Source organism: Ahaetulla prasina, chromosome 4 (assembly GCF_028640845.1).
Source record: "Ahaetulla prasina isolate Xishuangbanna chromosome 4, ASM2864084v1, whole genome shotgun sequence".
NCBI lineage: Eukaryota > Metazoa > Chordata > Lepidosauria > Squamata > Colubridae > Ahaetulla > Ahaetulla prasina.
The window spans coordinates 8,522,647-8,541,569 of record NC_080542.1 but is presented as its reverse complement, the minus strand read 5'-3'; the positions used below and the strand labels follow the sequence as shown (position 1 = coordinate 8,541,569).

The 18,923-nt window shown below is 36.7% G+C and overlaps 1 protein-coding gene across 1 annotated transcript; it reads left to right on the top strand.

Moving 5' to 3' along the window:
- The first annotated feature begins 1,232 nt into the window (after positions 1–1,232).
- On the top strand, positions 1,233–14,782 carry LOC131197062 (vomeronasal type-2 receptor 26-like). Its single transcript, XM_058180676.1, has 5 exons — positions 1,233–1,429; positions 2,009–2,300; positions 10,657–11,520; positions 13,623–13,749; positions 13,884–14,782. The coding sequence occupies exons 1-5, from the start codon at positions 1,233–1,235 to the stop codon at positions 14,780–14,782; spliced, it is 2,379 nt and encodes a 792-aa protein (XP_058036659.1).
- The last annotated feature ends 4,141 nt before the right edge of the window (positions 14,783–18,923 follow it).

Genomic DNA, 18,923 nt, shown 5'->3' with positions numbered 1-18,923 from the left:
CTACTGCTACCGAATATCTCTCACCGACCGTGCGCTCTCACAGAGGGTCTCCTCAGGGTGCCGTCAGCGGCAATGTCGTCTGGCGACACCCAGGGGAAGGGCCTTCTCTGTGGGGGCTCCCACCCTCTGGAATGAACTACCCCCCGGACTTCGTCAGCTTTCGGACCTCCGGACCTTCCGCCGCGGGCTTAAAACATATTTATTTAACTGTGCAGGACTGAGCTAGATTTTAAATTACTGGTTTTAAATTGGGTTTTATTCTATATTTTTAATTCTAAATTAACGGGCTTTTTATAATAAGTTTTTTAATTGTTTTTATATTGTATTTATATGTTTTTTAAATGCCTGTACACCGCCCTGAGTCCTTCGGGAGATAGGGCGGTATATAAATTTGATCAGTCAATCAATCAATAAATAAATAAATAAACATATAAAGGAAAAAATGCATTTTCAAACCCACTTTACACCAAAGCGTTTTTATTACAAATATCAGACCAATGAAAATCCTTCCCAATTCCAAAAAGAAAAAAAAGTAGACGTCCTCCTCATGGCTAGCTTTAAAAAAATTGTCACCCAAACTAACATTGTGGAACTAGTAGATGTATTCCCTTCTTTCTAGGAGGATCTGGAAGGAAACCATGGAAACTTCTTAACATAAAGGAATGCCAAAATATCTATGCATCTTAACGCTATTCAAAGAAAGGGGAACTGTACTTATTATTCATTGTAAAAAAAAATTCCCAAAATCAAGTGCATTCGGTATTGCAAATTCCCCTCCGTACATTGTAGCAGCAATTGTGCATTTAAAAAAGCATTTACACTTCAGCCACTTACTCTCTCATTAGAAACAACATAATTACCTCCTACGGGAATCACCATATTTTCTTCACTCACCATCAAAACATGGAAAACTGCACAGAAGGTTATTTCAATTCAACCACAATCAATGTATCTTGAACCCCAGAGAGATTGAAACAAGGATAATAATGACTGTGTGTCAGAGTCATTGCTAGCACTTTCCTCCCTCTATTCTCCTCTGCCAGAGTATCTGTTCAAACGCTGATTCTACATGAATTTTCACTCTCATGGATATTCAAATACCCAACGGTGGGCACTCTGATTAGACTCACTCTCAGATATAAAACTTAAATTAATCACTGGATTAGCTGTTGGAATAATGCAACCTTTATTGTAGGTTAGGATGAGAGACGGAGACATTTTCAAGAGTGAAGATGTTGCTCCTTCTAGTGTTTCTAGTGAAGAAAATAGTGACTCTGAGCTGCCCTGCAAGTGATGCTTTCCTTGTTCCACATGAGTGGTACCAACCTGGGGACCTCATCATTGGTGGGATAGTGTCCCACACCTATTACAACCTTCATGAAATTAATTTTAAGGAACATCCTTATAAAACATCTTATGACACACCAAAGTAAGGATTCTTTTTGTTTTCTTTTTCTAACGTTAATCAGTTTCCCAAAAATTACGTCTAAGATTAAAAAGTTCTGAGTATAAATGTAGTCTTTATATCTAATCCAAGTCTAACTTTCAAATGTTTTTAGTCATAGAATTCACCTTTTTCTTTACTTTGTGGTGAAGTGTTTGTCATATAATGTATGAAAACATCTTTTGAAGAACATTTAGTAAGCTTAAGATTTATTTATTTTTTAAATCTGTATTGTCACTCTGAACAAAACATACATACAATAAATGACAAATAAATGCTGAAATTGTATATACTCCATTTTAGGGGGAAATTAGAAACTAAATTGAGTTCCATGAAAAAAGCACTATTTTTTATTTTATTATAGAGGATATTTGTTGCAAATCATGCTATTACTTTAGAAAAGCAAATTCGAACTGTGTACAATTTATTCAGTATTTTAGAAAATCTATTACTTTCCTACTTTCATCAGAGAAAGAAATGTTTGCTATTTCATATAGAAATGATGCCACCTTATGAGAATTTGCCAACTTCCTTTTTCAACTGGGCTATTTAACTCATTTGCAGTGTATTAATCAAATTCTACCAGCACATCCTTGCCTTGGTTTTTGCTGTAAAGGAGATCAATGAGGACTCCCAGATCTTACCCAATGTCACTCTTGGGTTCCACATCTATGACAGTTACTATGATTCAAGGATGACCTATCGCACCACTCTGGACCTGCTTTTCAAATCCCAGGATTTTGTCCCTAACTACAATTGTGATCGTCAGAAGAATCTCATGGCTGTTGTTGGGGGATTGGATTTTGTCACATCATTTTATATAGCTGAAATTATAGGTTTCTTCAAGATTCCACAAGTAAGTTCTGAAGGGGCTGAGCAGAAAATTCTTATTCTTATGGTTGTTATGGAATAATTAATGGGCATCAAAATGAAGCTTGATTTTCTGCTAAGATGTTCTGCACTGCTTACATTCTAGTTCGCATTCTTTTCTTACACTACAATGCCAGTTACAGAAAGTGAATATCAGGAGTCATGCCATATCTGGGAGATTCCCTACTGAAGTCCAAGCAAATTTTATCCACAGCATTCCTCTGCTCCACTAATTTTCTCACTTTGTCAAAGAATGCATTAAGATTTCCTTGGCATGATCTGTTTTGGACAAACCTATGTTGGCTTTTGGTTATTACTTTGTTTGCTTCTAGGTGTTCGCTGATTTGTTCCTTGATTTTCTTTTCCAGAATCTTCCCTGGTATTGAGGTCAGGCTGAAAGGTCTGTAGTTTCCTAGTTGTTGTTTTTCCCCTTTTTGGAAGATGGGAACTACATCAGCTCTTTTCTAGTCCTCGGGAAGACTACTGTGCTCCAGGATCTTTGAATGATATAGTTTTTATTTATTTATTTATTTATTTATTTTGTCACAACATCATACAAAAAGATTATATAGTATATACACATATAAACATATATAGGAAGAAGAAAAGAAAAACAATAGGACAGGAACGGTAGGCACGTTTGTGCGCTTATGCACGCCCCTTATGGTCCTCTTAGGAATGGGGTGAGGTCAATAGTAGAAAGTTTTTGGTTAAAGCTATTAGGATTATGGGAAGAGACCACAGAGTCAGGTAAAGTATTCCAAGCACTGATGATTCTGTTGCAGAAGTCATATTTTCTGCAATCTAGATTAAAGCGGTTTACATTAAGTTTAAATCTATTGGTTGCCCTTGTATTATTGCAATTAAAGCTGAAGTAGTCTTTGACAGGAAGGACATTACAATAGATGATTCTGTGAGTTAAACTTAGGTCTTGTCAAGGCGACGGAGTTCCAGGTTTTCTAAGCCTAGGATTTCAAGTCTGGTGGGATAAGGTATTTTGTTGTTTTCAGAGGAATGGAGAACTCTTCTTGTAAAATATTTCTGGACACGTTCAATTGTATTGATGTCAGAGATGTGGTGAGGGTTCCAAACAGGTGAGCTGTATTCTAGAATTGGTCTAGCAAATGTTTTATATGCTCTGGTTAGTAGTGTGGTGTTTTTGGAAAAGAAGCTACGCAAAATTAGGTTTACAACTCTTAGAGCTTTTTTTGCTATGTAGTTGCAGTGGACTTTGGCACTTAGATCATTTGACATGAAAACTCCAAGGTCTTTAACGGGATGGGGGTCGTCTGTAAGGTAATGTCCATCTAGTATGTACTTAGTTTTTGGGTTCTTTTTTCCTATATGTAAGACTGAGCATTTGCTGGTTGAAATTTGGAGATGCTAATTTTTAGACCAAGCGGTTAGATGATCAAGGTCGTTTTGAATGATAGAAGTGTTGTCTGTGGTGTTAAATAGTTTGACATCGTCAGCAAAGAGAACACAATTACTTGAGATATGGTCACAAAGATCATTAATGTATAGTATAAAGAGTGTTGGTCCAAGGACGCTGCCTTGAGGAACACCACTCTTGACAGGAACAGGATTTGATAAAGCATTGCCAATTTTGACCACTTGTTGTCTGTTAGACAGAAAAGCAGATATCCATTTGTGGAGGGGTCCTGAGATGCCATAGGATGTTAGTTTAAGGAGAAGTTTATCGTGTACTACTGAGTCAAAAGCTTTGCAGAAGTCTATGTAGATTGCATCTATTGATTTGCCTTGATCTAGATTTGAAGTCCAAATGTTTTGCAGTGGAGAAGTTGTAAGTTACATGATAACTTTTCCTGAAACCAAATTGTTTGTTGGAGAGTAGGTTGTTAGTTTCTAAGTGTGAGGTAATGGATTGATTGATGATAGATTCCATGACTTTGCAGGTGACGCAAAGGGAGATCGGTCTGTAGTTTTCGACTAAGCTGGGGTCTCCTTTTGAAGATGGGGATGACTGTGGCTAGTGACCAAAGTTTGGGAAGAGAACTGGTAGTGAAAGCTTTATCAAAGATAATACTTAGGGGTTCAGCTATATTAATGGAAAGTTTTTTTAAGAAATATGCACATAGACCATCAGGTCCAATAGAAAGCGATGGTTTTAAGTTGTGAAGAGCTTTACCAACGTTGTCTTCTGTGAAATCTATATGAGTTAAATCATCATAGTCATTGCTGGTTCGTTTGTGGAATGTTGGATATGTGTTATCGGAGTTAACAAAAACTGAGCCAAAGAAAATGTTGAAGAGGTTTGCTTTGACTGTTTCGTCATTGCATTCTTTGTTGTTAGAATCTTTTAGTGGTGGGATGGATCTTGAATCTTTAAGTTTACTGTTGACAAAATTATAAAAGGCACGATTGGAATTTGTGCGTAGAAGGTTTTCTTCTTGCTTGGTGTGGTAATTTGTGCATTCAGTTTTAATTTGGTTGCATATGTTTCTGTAACGGTTTCTGAAGTTTGTAACATAGCCTTTTTTGTTTCTTTTCCAGAGGGATTTTTTTTTTGATTGAAGCTTTTTTATTGATATGGGTAGTTTGTTTTTCTTGGACATGGTAGTCATTCGTGGTACATATAATTTAATGACTCTATTGATTTCAAGTAGGAAGATTCTATAGAGGTCATCAGCGGTTATGCAGGTTGCAAACAGATTTTGCCAGTTCAGAAGTGAAAGATCGTTGTTTATAAGGTCGTAATTGGCTTTCTTGAAGTTGTAGTTGGGAGTTCTGGTGTTATGGCGATTTAAGTATGGACGTATATTGAGACGAAAATCAATCATGCAGTGGTCACTGTTTGAAAAAGGTTCTTTAATTTGTATTCCGTAAATTGAGTTTGGATTGTTGCAGAAGATGAGGTCAAGGCAGTTCAGTGTTTCGTCTGCCATTTCCTTCAGAACCTTGGGGTGTAATCCATCTGGCTCTTGGTGATTTGAACTCATCTAGGTTAGATAGATGTTATTTATTTATTTATTTATTTATTTATTTATTTATTTATTTATTTATTTATTAAACTTTTATACCACCCTTCTCCCGAAGGACTCAGGGCGGTGTACAGCCAAGATAAAAAGCAATAAGTATACAAAGTTAAAAATCAATTTAAAATACCTATTCAATAGTGGCCGAACTAAAACCGTCAAATTGACCAACCTAAAATACCCCATATAAAATTACAGAATACCCCATATAAAATTACAGAAGATTCCGTCACTTATCATTTTCTTCCCTGTTTTAACTTGTATTTCTAATCTGGTTTTTGTGGTGCAGTTTTTGATAGGTTGGACAGTTTGTTTCTTTTTATGTAAAGACAGATGCAAAAAATAAATTAGGGAGTTCTTCTTTCTCCCTGTTGCTTGTCACCTTATTGTCACTTTCTACCAGCAATGGACCAATTGTTTCCTTGACTTTTTTCTTGTTTTTAACATGTTGGAAGAAGGGTTTTGTTATTGTTGTTATTTTTTACATTTGTCACAAGCCTTTATTCATTATGAGCCTTAGCTTTCCTCACTTCATCTTTACAGGCTTGGTCTATTTGCTAATATTCTGTCTTAGTTATTTGCCCCTCTTTCCATTTTTATATTTTTCCTTCTTGTCTTTCAATTTGTCAGAGTGTTCTTTATGCAGCCATGCTTGTTTCTTTTGAGAGCTGTTATTTTCCTTCTTCGTTGGTATTGTGCTAGATTGGGCTTTTATAACCTCACTTTTCAAAATTTCCCAAACTTCCTGAGTTGTTTTCCCCTTGAGGATTCTCATTCATGGAATTCTTCCAAGCTCTCCAAGTTCATTGAAAGTAGCACTCTTAAAGTCCAAGGCTTTAGTTTGACTGTGTTCTACTCCTTGTGCTTGCATAATGTTGAATTCCAATATTGCATGATCACTTGCCTCCAAGGTTCCTGTAGCTTCAACACCTTCTATCATTTCATCTCTGTTAGTGAGAATTAAGTCCATTTTGGCTGATCCCCTTGTTCCCTTCTCTACTTTTTGGGAAACAAAGTTGTCTGCTAGGTTTATCCCATTTGTGGGTTTCATCCCACCAAGTTTCTGTAACAGCAACAATATCATATCTGCCATCATTTACTTGAATTTCTAATTCACCCTGTTTGTTCCTCATACTCTGGGCATTAGTGTATAGACTTTTGATTGACCCTGTGTTTAATGACTACATTTTATTTATTTATTTATTTATTTATTTATTTATTTATTTATTTATTTATTTATTTATTTATTTATTTATTTATTTATTTATTTATTTATTTATTTATTTATTTATTTATTTATTTTACCAAAAACAACAATATATATAAGTATAAGCATGAAATAACCATACAAATTGAATACAACCAAAGGGAACATTAAGACAGGAATGGTAGACATGCTGGTGCTTTTATGCACGCCCCTTACAGACCTCTTAGGAATGGGGTGAGGTCAACAGTAGATAGTCTTTGGTTAAAGCTTTGGGGATTTTGGTATGAGACCATGGAGTCAGGTAGTGCATTCCAGGCATTAACAACTCTGTTACTGAAGTCATATTTTCTACAATCAAGATTGGAGCGGTTCACTTTAAGTTTAAATCTATTGTGTGCTCGTGTATTGTTGTGGTTGAAGCTGAAGTAGTCTTTAACAGGAAGGACATTGCAATAGATGATTCTGTGTGTTAAACACAGGTCTTGTCAGAATCGGCGGAGTTCTAAATTTTCTAATCCCAGGATTTCAAGTCTGGTGGTATAAGGTATTTAGTTGTTTTCAGAGAAGCGGAGAACTCTTCTTGTAAAATATTTCTGGACATGTTCATAAGGACATGTTCATAAAAGTGATAAATTATGAGTAACAGTAATCAATAAATTACTACGTGAAACTCTACATGGGGCTGCCCTTGAACTCAGAAGCTCCATTTAGTTCAAAATGCAGCCACCTGTATGGTTTGTGCAGACCCAGGTGTGCACAGGTGTCACCTTACCTGTGGAAGCTGCATTGGCTGACAATTTGCTACTGGATACAATTCACGGTGCCGGTTGGCACCTTTAAACCTTACAGGGCTTGGGAACAGGTTATTTGAAGAACTGTCTATTCTGATCACATCCATGTGATCCACTAAAGCAGAGAGGCAGGGACTGTTGTGGATCCTCTCTCCTAAGTCAGGCTATCCAGTGGGACCCAGAAGAAGTAGCTTCTTCATGATTGTTCCCTCCCTTCCACTGGAACATCATCTATGCTAAGATTAGATTGGTTCCCATTTTGACCCTCTTTTGCACCTGGCTTTATCAATAGGTGTCAGCCAGCCTGTTGCTTGTTGCCATAAAATACCATAAAATACAGGGGAGGGAATAGGGGAAGCTTACATTGCAGCTTTGCATCTGCTGTTATCTCCAAGGGCAAGTCTATTGGCTCTGGTATGTGGTTGTCTAGCTACAAGGGGGTTCAGCTCTAAACGTAATCCTCCCTGAATCTTCACACTGCCTGGTATCAGGCTGATGCTTGGACTTCAGGACCCTGGAAAGCACTCCATAGCTCAGAGGAGCTTAGGTTGGAAGGGGATTCGGGTTAATGTTAAGGTTCCAAGTAATGCCCCCAACAAAATCAAACTCCAAGACTTGAAGTTCCTCAAGGTTAACTTTTGTTAGAGATGTCATATTGGCAAATCTGGGAAAACCCCAATCCGAAAGCTTCCAGGTTTTCCACACCCAAAAGAAAGTTCAAGACCTTGCCCCTCACCCACATGTCCACCACACGGCCAATCAGGTAACCTCCAGAACAGAAGATACCTCCTCATTCTTCTCAGCAAAGCTGTAGGGCATCACAGCCTTGACTTTCTAGAAATAATTTTATTTTGACTACATGTCTTCTTCACTCTATTCAATCCCCCATCCCATTTTCCCACAGTAGAATTTGTGGCAGGTGTGAAGTCTGAAGGCACAAAGGTAGAAAGATGGCTTCCAGGTCTGACGTTCTGCTGTGTTTGAAGTTGCTGCGCTGGCGCTGTTTTGCCTCATAGCTTGGTTGAAATTGTCTGCTTTCAGTTTCTTCCTAGTAAAATTACTTTTCTCCAAATCTATGGAGCCAAGGATTTTTCTTTCTTAGGCAACGAACAGAAGCAGCCCTGACATTACTCCCATGAAACCCAGAGTGGGTAGGAACCCATGAAGTGGCTCAACTGATTGACTGTTATCTCCAGGGGTGTGTTTTTATTCTTTGTATATTTTATAATTTTTTCAGCAGCTCAGGGACACCGACAGGGAATGGGTGGCTGTATAAATTCTCTGAAATAAATAGATAAATAAAACTCCTCACACTGGTAAGTCATAAGGTTTTATTCAAGGAGGTTTCTTACATTTCAATTTCTAAAATGGTAAACTAAAAAGGCAGAGAAGTCCAGAGTAACAGGTTTCTACCTGAATTAAGGTTGCACTTTCATTATAATTTGAGCCATTTACCTCATACATAGTATCTATCATCTGTCTATTATCTATCTCTCTGCCATCTACCTATCTATCATCTATATATATCGATCTATCTTTATCTATATATTGATCTCTATCATCTATCTATCTACTTATCCATCCATCCATCCATCCATCCATCCATCCATCCATCCATTCATCCAACCATCCATCCATCGTCTGTCTATCATTTATGTATTATCTATCTATCTATCTATCTATCTATCTATCTATCTATCTATCTATCTATCTATCTATCTATCTATCTATCTATCATCTATGTATCTATATATCGATCTATCTTTATCTACCTATATATCATCTATCACTCTATCATCTATCTATCATCTATCACTCTATCTATCTATCTATCTATCTATCTATCTATCTATCTATCTATCTATCTATCTGTCTGTCTGTCTTTCTATCTGTCTGTCTATCTATCATCTCTCTCTCTCTCTGACAGACTGCCTGTCTGCGTATCTATCTTTCAGTATTGAAAAATGGTAAAATGCAGCAAAACAATCACTTCTTTTGGAATGGGCAATCATATTAAAAGTTCATAAATATTCTACATAAACTGTTATTTAACAGAAATAAAAATTTACGTTTCTATAGGTTTATTATAAGTTTTTGTAGAAAGCATTCTTTAAAACTTTCTGCTGAATTACAGGAGGAACTATTTTTTCCTTATGAGTTGCTCCTTGTGGTTGAGGTCAGGCCGCAAAACAATGACGTGGCATTTTGGCAGGAATATGCATCCCAGTAATGCAGCGCTGGAGGCCAAGATGGAGAAGACCTCCACAGCTACCATGGCTTTTCCTTTGCTGCTCAGATAGGCTGGAAAGAAGGAGAGCCACACACTGCAAAAGGCCAACATGCTGAAGGTGATGAACTTGGCTTCATTAAAGCTGTCAGGTAATTTATGGGCAAGGAAAGCCACAATAAAGCTGGCAATGGCCAAGATACCCATGTAGCCCAAGACACAATAAAAAAAGAAAACTGACCCCTCATTACATTGTAAAAACATTTCTTGCAGTTCTGAGTGCATGTCCAACTCAGGGAATGGGGGAGATGTTGACAACCAAAGAATACAAATACCTACTTGGATGAGAGAGCAAGAAAGGACAACAGAAAAGGCCAATCTCTTCCCCACCCATCTCCTCATCTGAGATCCTGGTTTAGTGGCCATGAAAGCCACAACCACAGTGATGGTTTTGGCCAATACACTAGAAATGGCCACAGAGAAAGTGACCCCAAACATTGATTGTCGGAGAAGGCAGGTCACTTTGCCAGGCTGGCTGAGGAAGAGCAAAGAGGAGAGAAAATAAAGGAGAAGAGAGGCAAGGAGGGTATAAGTTAAGGACCGGTTGTTGGCTTTGACAATGGGAGTATCTCTGTGCTTAATAAAAGTTCCAAGTACCCAAGATGTCAAGAAGAAGAAACAAAGAGCTGCTGAGGATAAACCAATTCCTAAGGTTTCTTCAAAAGATAGAAAGAGCAGCAGTTTCAGGATACATCCTTTCGACAAGAAGGACATTGTAGCAGATGATTTTATGAGTTATACTCAGGTCATGCCGATGGCGGCGGAGTTCTACATTTTCTAAACCCAGGATTTCAAGTCTGGTGGCATAAGGTATTTTGTTGTAAACAGAGGAGTGGAGGACTCTTCTTGTGATATGACTACATAACCTGTGTTGTGCCTGACTGCCCCTATTTTCTTGCCACCTGTTTGCTTAGTGCACTTGGTATGGCACTCAGTATTAAATGCTTGATTTTGCTTGCCTGACCTTGTTCCTTGGATATATTTTACATGAAAACAAGATAGAAAAATTAAATTAAATTTAATCTAAAGACTCTAAAGAATACTACTGAATTTTCTTTTAGCTGACATATGGCTCATTAGCCCAAGAGGAATTTAAGACCAGTAAGCTCTCTTCACTATATTTCATGGTCCCCGAAGAGGACCATCAGTACATTGGGATTATCCAACTACTTCGTCATTTCAGGTGGACATGGATTGGGATATTTTATTTTGATAACAACAATGGAGAAAATTTCTTACAGAAAATGCATCCCTTACTTTCAGAGAACGGAATCTGCACAGCATTTATAGAAAGTCTTGCTCAACAGCTCCACTTAGAAAGATTCTCCGAACTTTCTCAAATGATCTCCACTATTTCCTTTAATATGAGGAATAGCAAAGCCAAAGTGTTTCTTGTCTATGGAGAAGTCTCGACAGTTATATGGCTAAGATGTATAATATTTCTGATAGATCCTGAAAGCAAGGAAACTGCATTATTAAGAAAGGTGTGGATCATGACTGCACAGATTGATTTTGTATTACCAGGCACTCATATCAGATGGGATCTGAAGATGTTTCATGGGGCTCTTTCCTTCACTCTTCACTCAAAAGAAGTTGTAGGTTTCAAGGAATTTCTTCAGACCACAAATCTTCTTTCAGACTACAGAGATGGGTTTCGGCAGAATGTTTGGGAACAATCTTTTGATTGTACATTTCCAAAACCAGAATTACAAGAAACAGACAGTAGGCAGTGCACTGAGGAGATGAAGCTGGAGGATCTTCCTGCATCTATATTTGAAATGGAAATGACTGGGCACAGCTACAGTGTCTACAATGTTGTTTATGCTGTGGCTCATGCTTTGCAGGCTCTACACATGTTGGTTTTCAATAGGAAGAAAACTATGATGGGTAAAAAGACTGATCTTCCACATCTTCAGGCTTGGCAGGTATTCTCTTTGAATTGGACTCTTCTTTTATTTCAATGAATAGTTTGATGTAGAATTATGTTTTGAACCTATTCTGTAAAGCCTTAATATTTTCTGCATGTAGAATCATCTTAAGTATGAGAAAAACATAAAAACAAGGAAGAATTCCTTTACAGAACAATGAATAAATGCAAAAACTTGCCTTCAGAAATCCTGAGTGCTACATATCTGGAGATTTTAAAAAAGTGATTGGAGAGGCATTTGTCTAAATCATTGTAGAGTCTTCTCCTTGAGTGGGGTGGTGTACTAGAAAACTTCCAAAGTCCCTTCCAACTCTGTTGTGTTGTATAAAAAGATAGAGAAAAACTGATTGTGTTCTTATTTTGACATTCACGTATTCTTCTATTCTGAGCACTCAGAAGCAACTGTAAAAATCATGATTTAAATAGCAGTAGGAGTTATTTAATAAATCTCCATAGATTGCACAATAAGAGATAGTTAAAATGATAATTTAATTACCTTTCATTGATTTTTCCAAAAAGTAATCAATTCTCCAAGAGCTTTTGTGTGGCTCATGAACTTTTCATGAGTGACAGGCTGAGCTTTCTGTCTCTATCAGAGATTTAGAGCAATAAAGTGGTGGTCCTCCTTAGATGTGACATCCATAGTTTGAAAGAACTCTATAGTCTCTGTTTCTCACTTTTCGATCAAAGAATGCTTAAGTCTCAGATTCCAAAATCTGGCTAAAAGAAATTAATTGGACTCCCAAATAGTTTTGTACCAATGAGGAAAGATTAGATATGATTTGTCTTAAATTACTTGTTTAAGTAGTGGACATAAAACACAATTGAAGGACGTGACAAAATTCCAAAAGCTTATTTTCATTGTGCTTCAGTTTATTCCTTTATCTTTCCTTAAAATAATATCAAACAAATATTTGAGTGGACATGTACATTTCCATGCAATATTGATGATCAAATTTCTAAACATACCTATTTAATAATAGTTATTTGAATATGAAGAATGAGTGAATGAAACCTGAATATGTTGTTCTCTTCTCTGTTATATTGCTTTCAACTGTCTATCTCGTCTCTTTCAAGTAGCTCCATCCATTTCTTCAAGGTATTTCTTTTAACAATTCAGCTGGGGAGAGAGTGTTCCTGAATGAGAAAGGAGAAGCAACAGGTGGATTCGACATCACCAACTTGATCATATTTCCAAACAGATCCCTTCAGAGACTTAGAGTTGGAAAGGTGGATCTAGAGACTCTGAAAGGGAAGGAATTGTTCATTGATGAAGATGTGATTTTCTGGAACCCAAATTTTAACCAGGTTTACGAATTATTGTATCAAATATATTTTAATCCATTATGATCTGATATTGAACACAATCTATTCTGAAAGATCATTTCTGGTTTTTTAAAATAAAGACTGGTACACTCTTTACAAATGTTTTTTTTTTTTTATTAAAAAAGTTTTACAACAATTAAATTTTCCCCCTCCCCCCCTCCCTCCTAAACCCCCCTCCCCCCCCCGGACTTCCCGGAGCAAACACAAGGTATAGTTCCTTAAACAAAACAGTCATACATTAAACTTTTTAAAATCTAACACAATTATAATCTTTCTCTCTCACATAACCTGACTTCTTCCATTAAAATCAAAAATAACATCCTTCATTCAAAAGCAATCCGAAATTTCTTAATCCGATATCTATTTTGAATATAATCAATCCAGTTCTTCCATTCATTTAAATATTTTTCTTGAGTACTGTCTTTCAACATTCTTTACAAATGTTGTTGATGATCCAGTACTCATCAATGTGACAAAATGATATTACAATACAAAAGACATATTTGGACATTTGGTTTGCATTTCCATTTGAAATCACAAGAGCGGCCATGTTTCTATGAAATTGCCACCCTGTGTAATTACTTATTCTCCCTGCCCTTCAAGCAGGACCTTTTCTACATCAATGAAGTTTCTACATCTTTTTAAGTTGTGGATGAAATTAATCAATTCAGTATTCTTTTGGGAAGTCAAAAATAATTTCCCAATATAAAGGATGGAAAAATACAACCAGTTTTAAATATCTCATGTTTCAAATTCTTTTATGATTGTCGCTAGGTTCCTCCAATTTCTCGATGCAATGACCCTTGTTTCCCTGGATCCTGGAAGAAAGGGATTGAAGGGGATCAGTTCTGCTGCTATGACTGTGTTCCCTGCCCAGAAGGAAAGATTTCAAATCAAAATGGTAGGGTAGGCATTCTAAAATTTTGCCTTAGACTTAAGCAAACATTAATAAACTACTTGATGCATAAAATTAATAAGGTGATTTTCAGTATTATGGAATGCCTAGGTGAAAAAACTCCTTGACTTTTCTTATAGATACGGAAGATTGTTTTGAATGTCCAGAAGATCATTATCCAAATCAAGAAAAGAAAGGATGTATCCTGAAACTGCTGCTCTTTCTATCTTTTGAAGAAACCTTAGGAATTGGTTTATCCTTAGCAGCTCTTGGTTTCTTCTTCTTGACATCTTGGGTACTTGGAACTTTTATTAAGCACAGGGATACTCCCATTGTCAAAGCCAACAACCGGTCCTTAACTTATACCCTCCTTGCCTCTCTTCTCCTCTGTTTTCTCTCCTCTTTGCTTTTCCTCAGCCAACCTGGAGAACTGACCTGCCTTCTCCGGCAACCAATGTTTAGCATTACCTTCTCAGTGGCAATTTCTAGTGTACTGGCCAAAACCATCACTGTGGTTGTGGCTTTCATGGCCACTAAACCAGGATCTCAGATGAGGAGATGGGTGGGGAGAAGATTGGCTCTTTCTATTGTCCTCTCAAACTCCCTCTTTCAAGTATGTATTTGTATTCTTTGGTTGTCAACATTTCCCCCTTTCCCTGAGTTGGACATGCACTCAGAACTCCAAGAAATGATTTTACAATGCAACGAGGGGTCAGCTTTCTTCTTTTATTGTGTCTTGGGCTACATGGGTATCTTGGCCATTGCCAGCTTTATTGTGGCTTTTCTTGCCCGTAAATTACCTGACAGCTTTAATGAAGCCAAGTTCATCACCTTCAGCATGTTGGCCTTTTGCAGTGTGTGGATCTCCTTCTTTCCAGCATATCTGAGCACAAAAGGCAAAGCCATGGTAGCTGTGGAGGTCTTCTCCATCTTGGCCTCCAGCGCTGCATTATTGGGATGCATATTCCTCCCCAAATGCTATATCATTGTTTTCAGACCTGAACTAAACCACAGGGAGCAACTCATAAAGAAAAATTAGTTCCTCATGTAATCTTTTTGGTCAGCAGAAGGTTTGAAAGAATGTTTTCTACAAGAGACTTATAATAAATCTATAGAAACATATTTTTTTATTTCTGTTAAAGAACAGTTTATGTACAATATTTATGATTAATTTTTATATGATCGCCCATTCCAAAAGAAGTGATCGTTTTGCTGCATTTAATCATTTTTCAATAGTGATAGACAGATACACATATGGTCTTTCAGATAGATAGATAGATAGATAGATAGATAGATAGATAGATAGATAGATAGATAGATAGATAGATAGATAGATAATAGATAGATAGATAGATGGAAAGATACATGATAGATAGATAGATAGATAGATAGATAGATAGATAGATAGATAGATGATTCTTGATAGACAGATGATAGATGCTATGGATAAGCAAAATTTCTCAAATTATAATGAAAGTGCAACCTTAATTCAGGTAGAAACCTGTTACTCTGGACTTCTCTGCCTTTTTAGTTTACCATTTTATAAATTGAAATGTAAGAAATATCCTTGAATAAACCTTATGACCTACCAGTGTAAGGGGTTTTATTTATCTATTTATTGAAGAGAATTTATACAGACACCCACTCAATGTCGGTGTCCCTGAGCTGCTTAAAAAATTATAAAATATACAAAGAATAAAAACACACCCCTGGGGAACTTCAAGCCTTGGAGTTTGATTTTGTTGGGGTCTTACTTGGAACACTGACATTAACTCGAATCCCCTTTCAACCTAAGGCAGCTGCTCCAAGCTATGGAATGCTTTCCGGGGTCCTGAAGTCCAGACATTGACCCGATTCCAGGAAGCACAAAGATTCAGGGAGTATTACATTTAGAGCTCAAACCCCTTATAGCTAGGCAACCGCATACCAGAGCCAATGGACTTGACCTTGGAGATAACAGCAGCTGCAAAGCTGCAATTTAAGCTTCCCCCTATTTCCTCTCCCATATTCTATGGCATCAAGCAACAGGCTGGCTGACACCTATTGATAAAACTAGGTGCTCAGGGCTTGCAAAAAGGATCAAAATGTGGACCAATCCAATCTTAGCATAGATGATATTCCAGAGGGAGGGAGCCATCACAAAGAAGCTACTTCTTCTGGGTCCCACCGGATGTCCTGACTTAAGAGAGGGGACCCACAATATTCCCTGCCTCCCTGCTCTAGTGGATCACATGGATGTGATCAGGAAGAGACAGTACTTCAAATAACCTTGTCCCAAGCCCTTTAAGGTTTAAAGATGCCAACCAGCACCTTGAATTGTATCCAAAAGCAAACTGTCAGCCAATGCAACTTCCACAGAAAAGGTGACACCTGTGCACACCTGGGTCTACACAAAACCATACAGCTTGCTGCATTTTGAACTAAATGGAGGTTCTGAGTATTTTTCAAGTGCAGCCCCATGTAGATTTCCGTGCAGAGTAAAGACTTATTAATTAGTGTCACGCATAGTTTATCATTTTTATGAACTGAAATTTAAGGAACACCACTGTATAAAACCAATTGATGTCCCATTGTAAAAGGGTTTTTTTTCCTTTTTATAACTTCAGCCAGTTCCCCCAAAATTGCTTGTTGTTGTTAGTCACAAAGTCATCTCCAACCCATCACGACCTCATGGACAATGTTTCTCCAGTTCTTCCTCTCCTCTATCATCCCTCAGAGTCCATTCAAGCTCACACCGACTCCATCCAGCCACCTCGTTGTCTGTCATCCCCTTCTTCTTTTGCCCTCAATCGTTCCCAGCATTAGGCTCTTCTCCAGTGAGTCCTTCCTTCTCATTAGGTGGCCAAAGTATTTGAGTTTCATCTTCAAGATCTGGCCTACTAGAAAGCAATCAGGGTTTATCTCCTCTAGGACTGACCAGTTTGATCACCTTGCAGTCCAAGGAACTTGCAGGAATCTTCAACAGCACCCTAGTTCAAGTAATTTCCAAATGAAAAACCATAATTAAGTATATTCTCGTCTTTGAATAAAGCAACCAATTTAATCATTTCTGCTTTTTCTTCCTTGCTTTGAAAATAATATATATTTCTGTTAGCACTTCATTATCTTTATAAATTACCACTAATCATAGAAACAAAAATCACTGTATTCTTTCAAAATCTTTAATCTTAAAGGAAAAAATACTTTTTATCTATTTTAAAACACTAAACTTTTATTTAAAAAATCTAAAAGCAGAAAATTCTAATACATCTTTTTAAAAAACTTCCTCTTAACATACAAAATTTAAAATTCTCTTTCAGTCAAACCAATAACATTCCAAGTAATTCCAAGTAATTGGGCCGCGGTGTGGCTCAGGCTATTAGAAGCCTGTTATTAAAACACAGCTGCCTGCAATTACTGCAGGTTCTAATCCCACCAGGTCCAAGGTTGACTCAGCCTTCCATCCTTTATAAGGTAGGTAAAATGAGGACCCAGATTGTTGGGGGGGGGCAATAAGTTGATTTTGTAAATATACAAATAGAATGAGACTATTGCCTTACACACTGTAAGCCACCCTGAGTCTTTGGAGAAGGGCGGGATATAAATGTAAATAAAAAAAAATCCAATTAACTCATTAAATTTAAATCATTCTCTCCAAGTTAGCCTATAAAACAATAGGTTTCTTCTTGTATGCTTCCTTTTTAAAACTGTAAACTTTTCTTTAAGCTAATACATCCTTTTCTTTAAGTTTTCTTAAGGTCGATAATTCAGTTATCCTATAGGGATTTTCTTTTTTCTTTCTTTTTTTTTAATATTTTTTTTCCAACATTACAAACAAAAGACAAAAAAGAAAAAAGAAAATACATTATTTCACCCTTGTGCTATACATAAAAGAAAGGAAGATTTGGGTCTTCGGATATGTCCTCATGATTGCCAAAATCCACATTCTCGAGGTCCAGGTACCGAGGCGTCCAATGTTCCAAGCTTATAGTCCACGAATGGTTTCCAAATCTTCCAGAAAATATCTTCTTTATACACATCACTTCTAATTTTAATATCACATGTCATTTTATCATTTAAAGCTAATTTCCACATTTCAGAATTCCACTCTTCTATTCTAAAAATCACATCTAGTTTCCAATATCTAGCTATTATAATTCTACCTATTATAATCATAATTCTTAATTTGCAAATCCCTCGCATCCTGGACATAAACTGTTTCAACTCCTACCCTCAAAACGACGCTATAGAGCACTGCACACCAGAACAACTAGACACAAGAACAGTTTTTTCCCGAAGGCCATCACTCTGCTAAACAAATAATTCCCTCAACACTGTCAGACTATTTACTGAATCTGCACTACTATTAATCGTTTCATAGTTCCCATCACCAATCTCTTTCCACTTATGACTGTATGACTATAACTTGTTGCTGGCAATCCTTATGATTTATATTGATATATTGATCATCAATTGTGTTGTAAATGTTGTATCTTGATGAACGTATCTTTTCTTTTATGTACACTGAGAGCATATGCACCAAGAAAAATTCCTTGTGTGTCCAATCACACTTGGCCAATAAAATTCTATTCTATTCTATTCTATTCTATTCTATTCTATTCTATTCTATTCTATTCTATTCTATTCTAATCAATTCTTTTTCATATTTTGTTAATTCTATTTCCTTAATTACCAACAATAATATAGTTTCCACTCTCAATGTTATTACTTTCCCCATCATTTCAAATATCATTTTCTCCAATTGTTGCCAAAACTTTTTAACCTTATCACATTTATACCACATATGTTCGTAAGTCCCCAATTCCATATCACATCTCCAACATTTTTTACTAATTTTTTTATCCATTTGTGACAATCTTACTGGAGTCAAATACCATTTCCAAACAACTTTGTAATTATGCTCTTTAATCCTTATAGATAAAGTTCTCATAATTCTACTATTCCAATTCACATTCCAATCTGACTCTGGTATTTCAATATTAAGATCTTTTTCCCAGTTTGTCCTCATCGCTCTTTGTAATTTTTCATCAAAGTTTATAATCTTATAAACCCTACTAACAAGTCCCTTTAGCCCAATTTCATCTTTCATAATCCGAGATACTAGATATTCAAATTCAGTTTCACATCTATTTATCGAATAATTTTCCCTTAATTTTTTTGTCCATTTGTATCTGTCTATC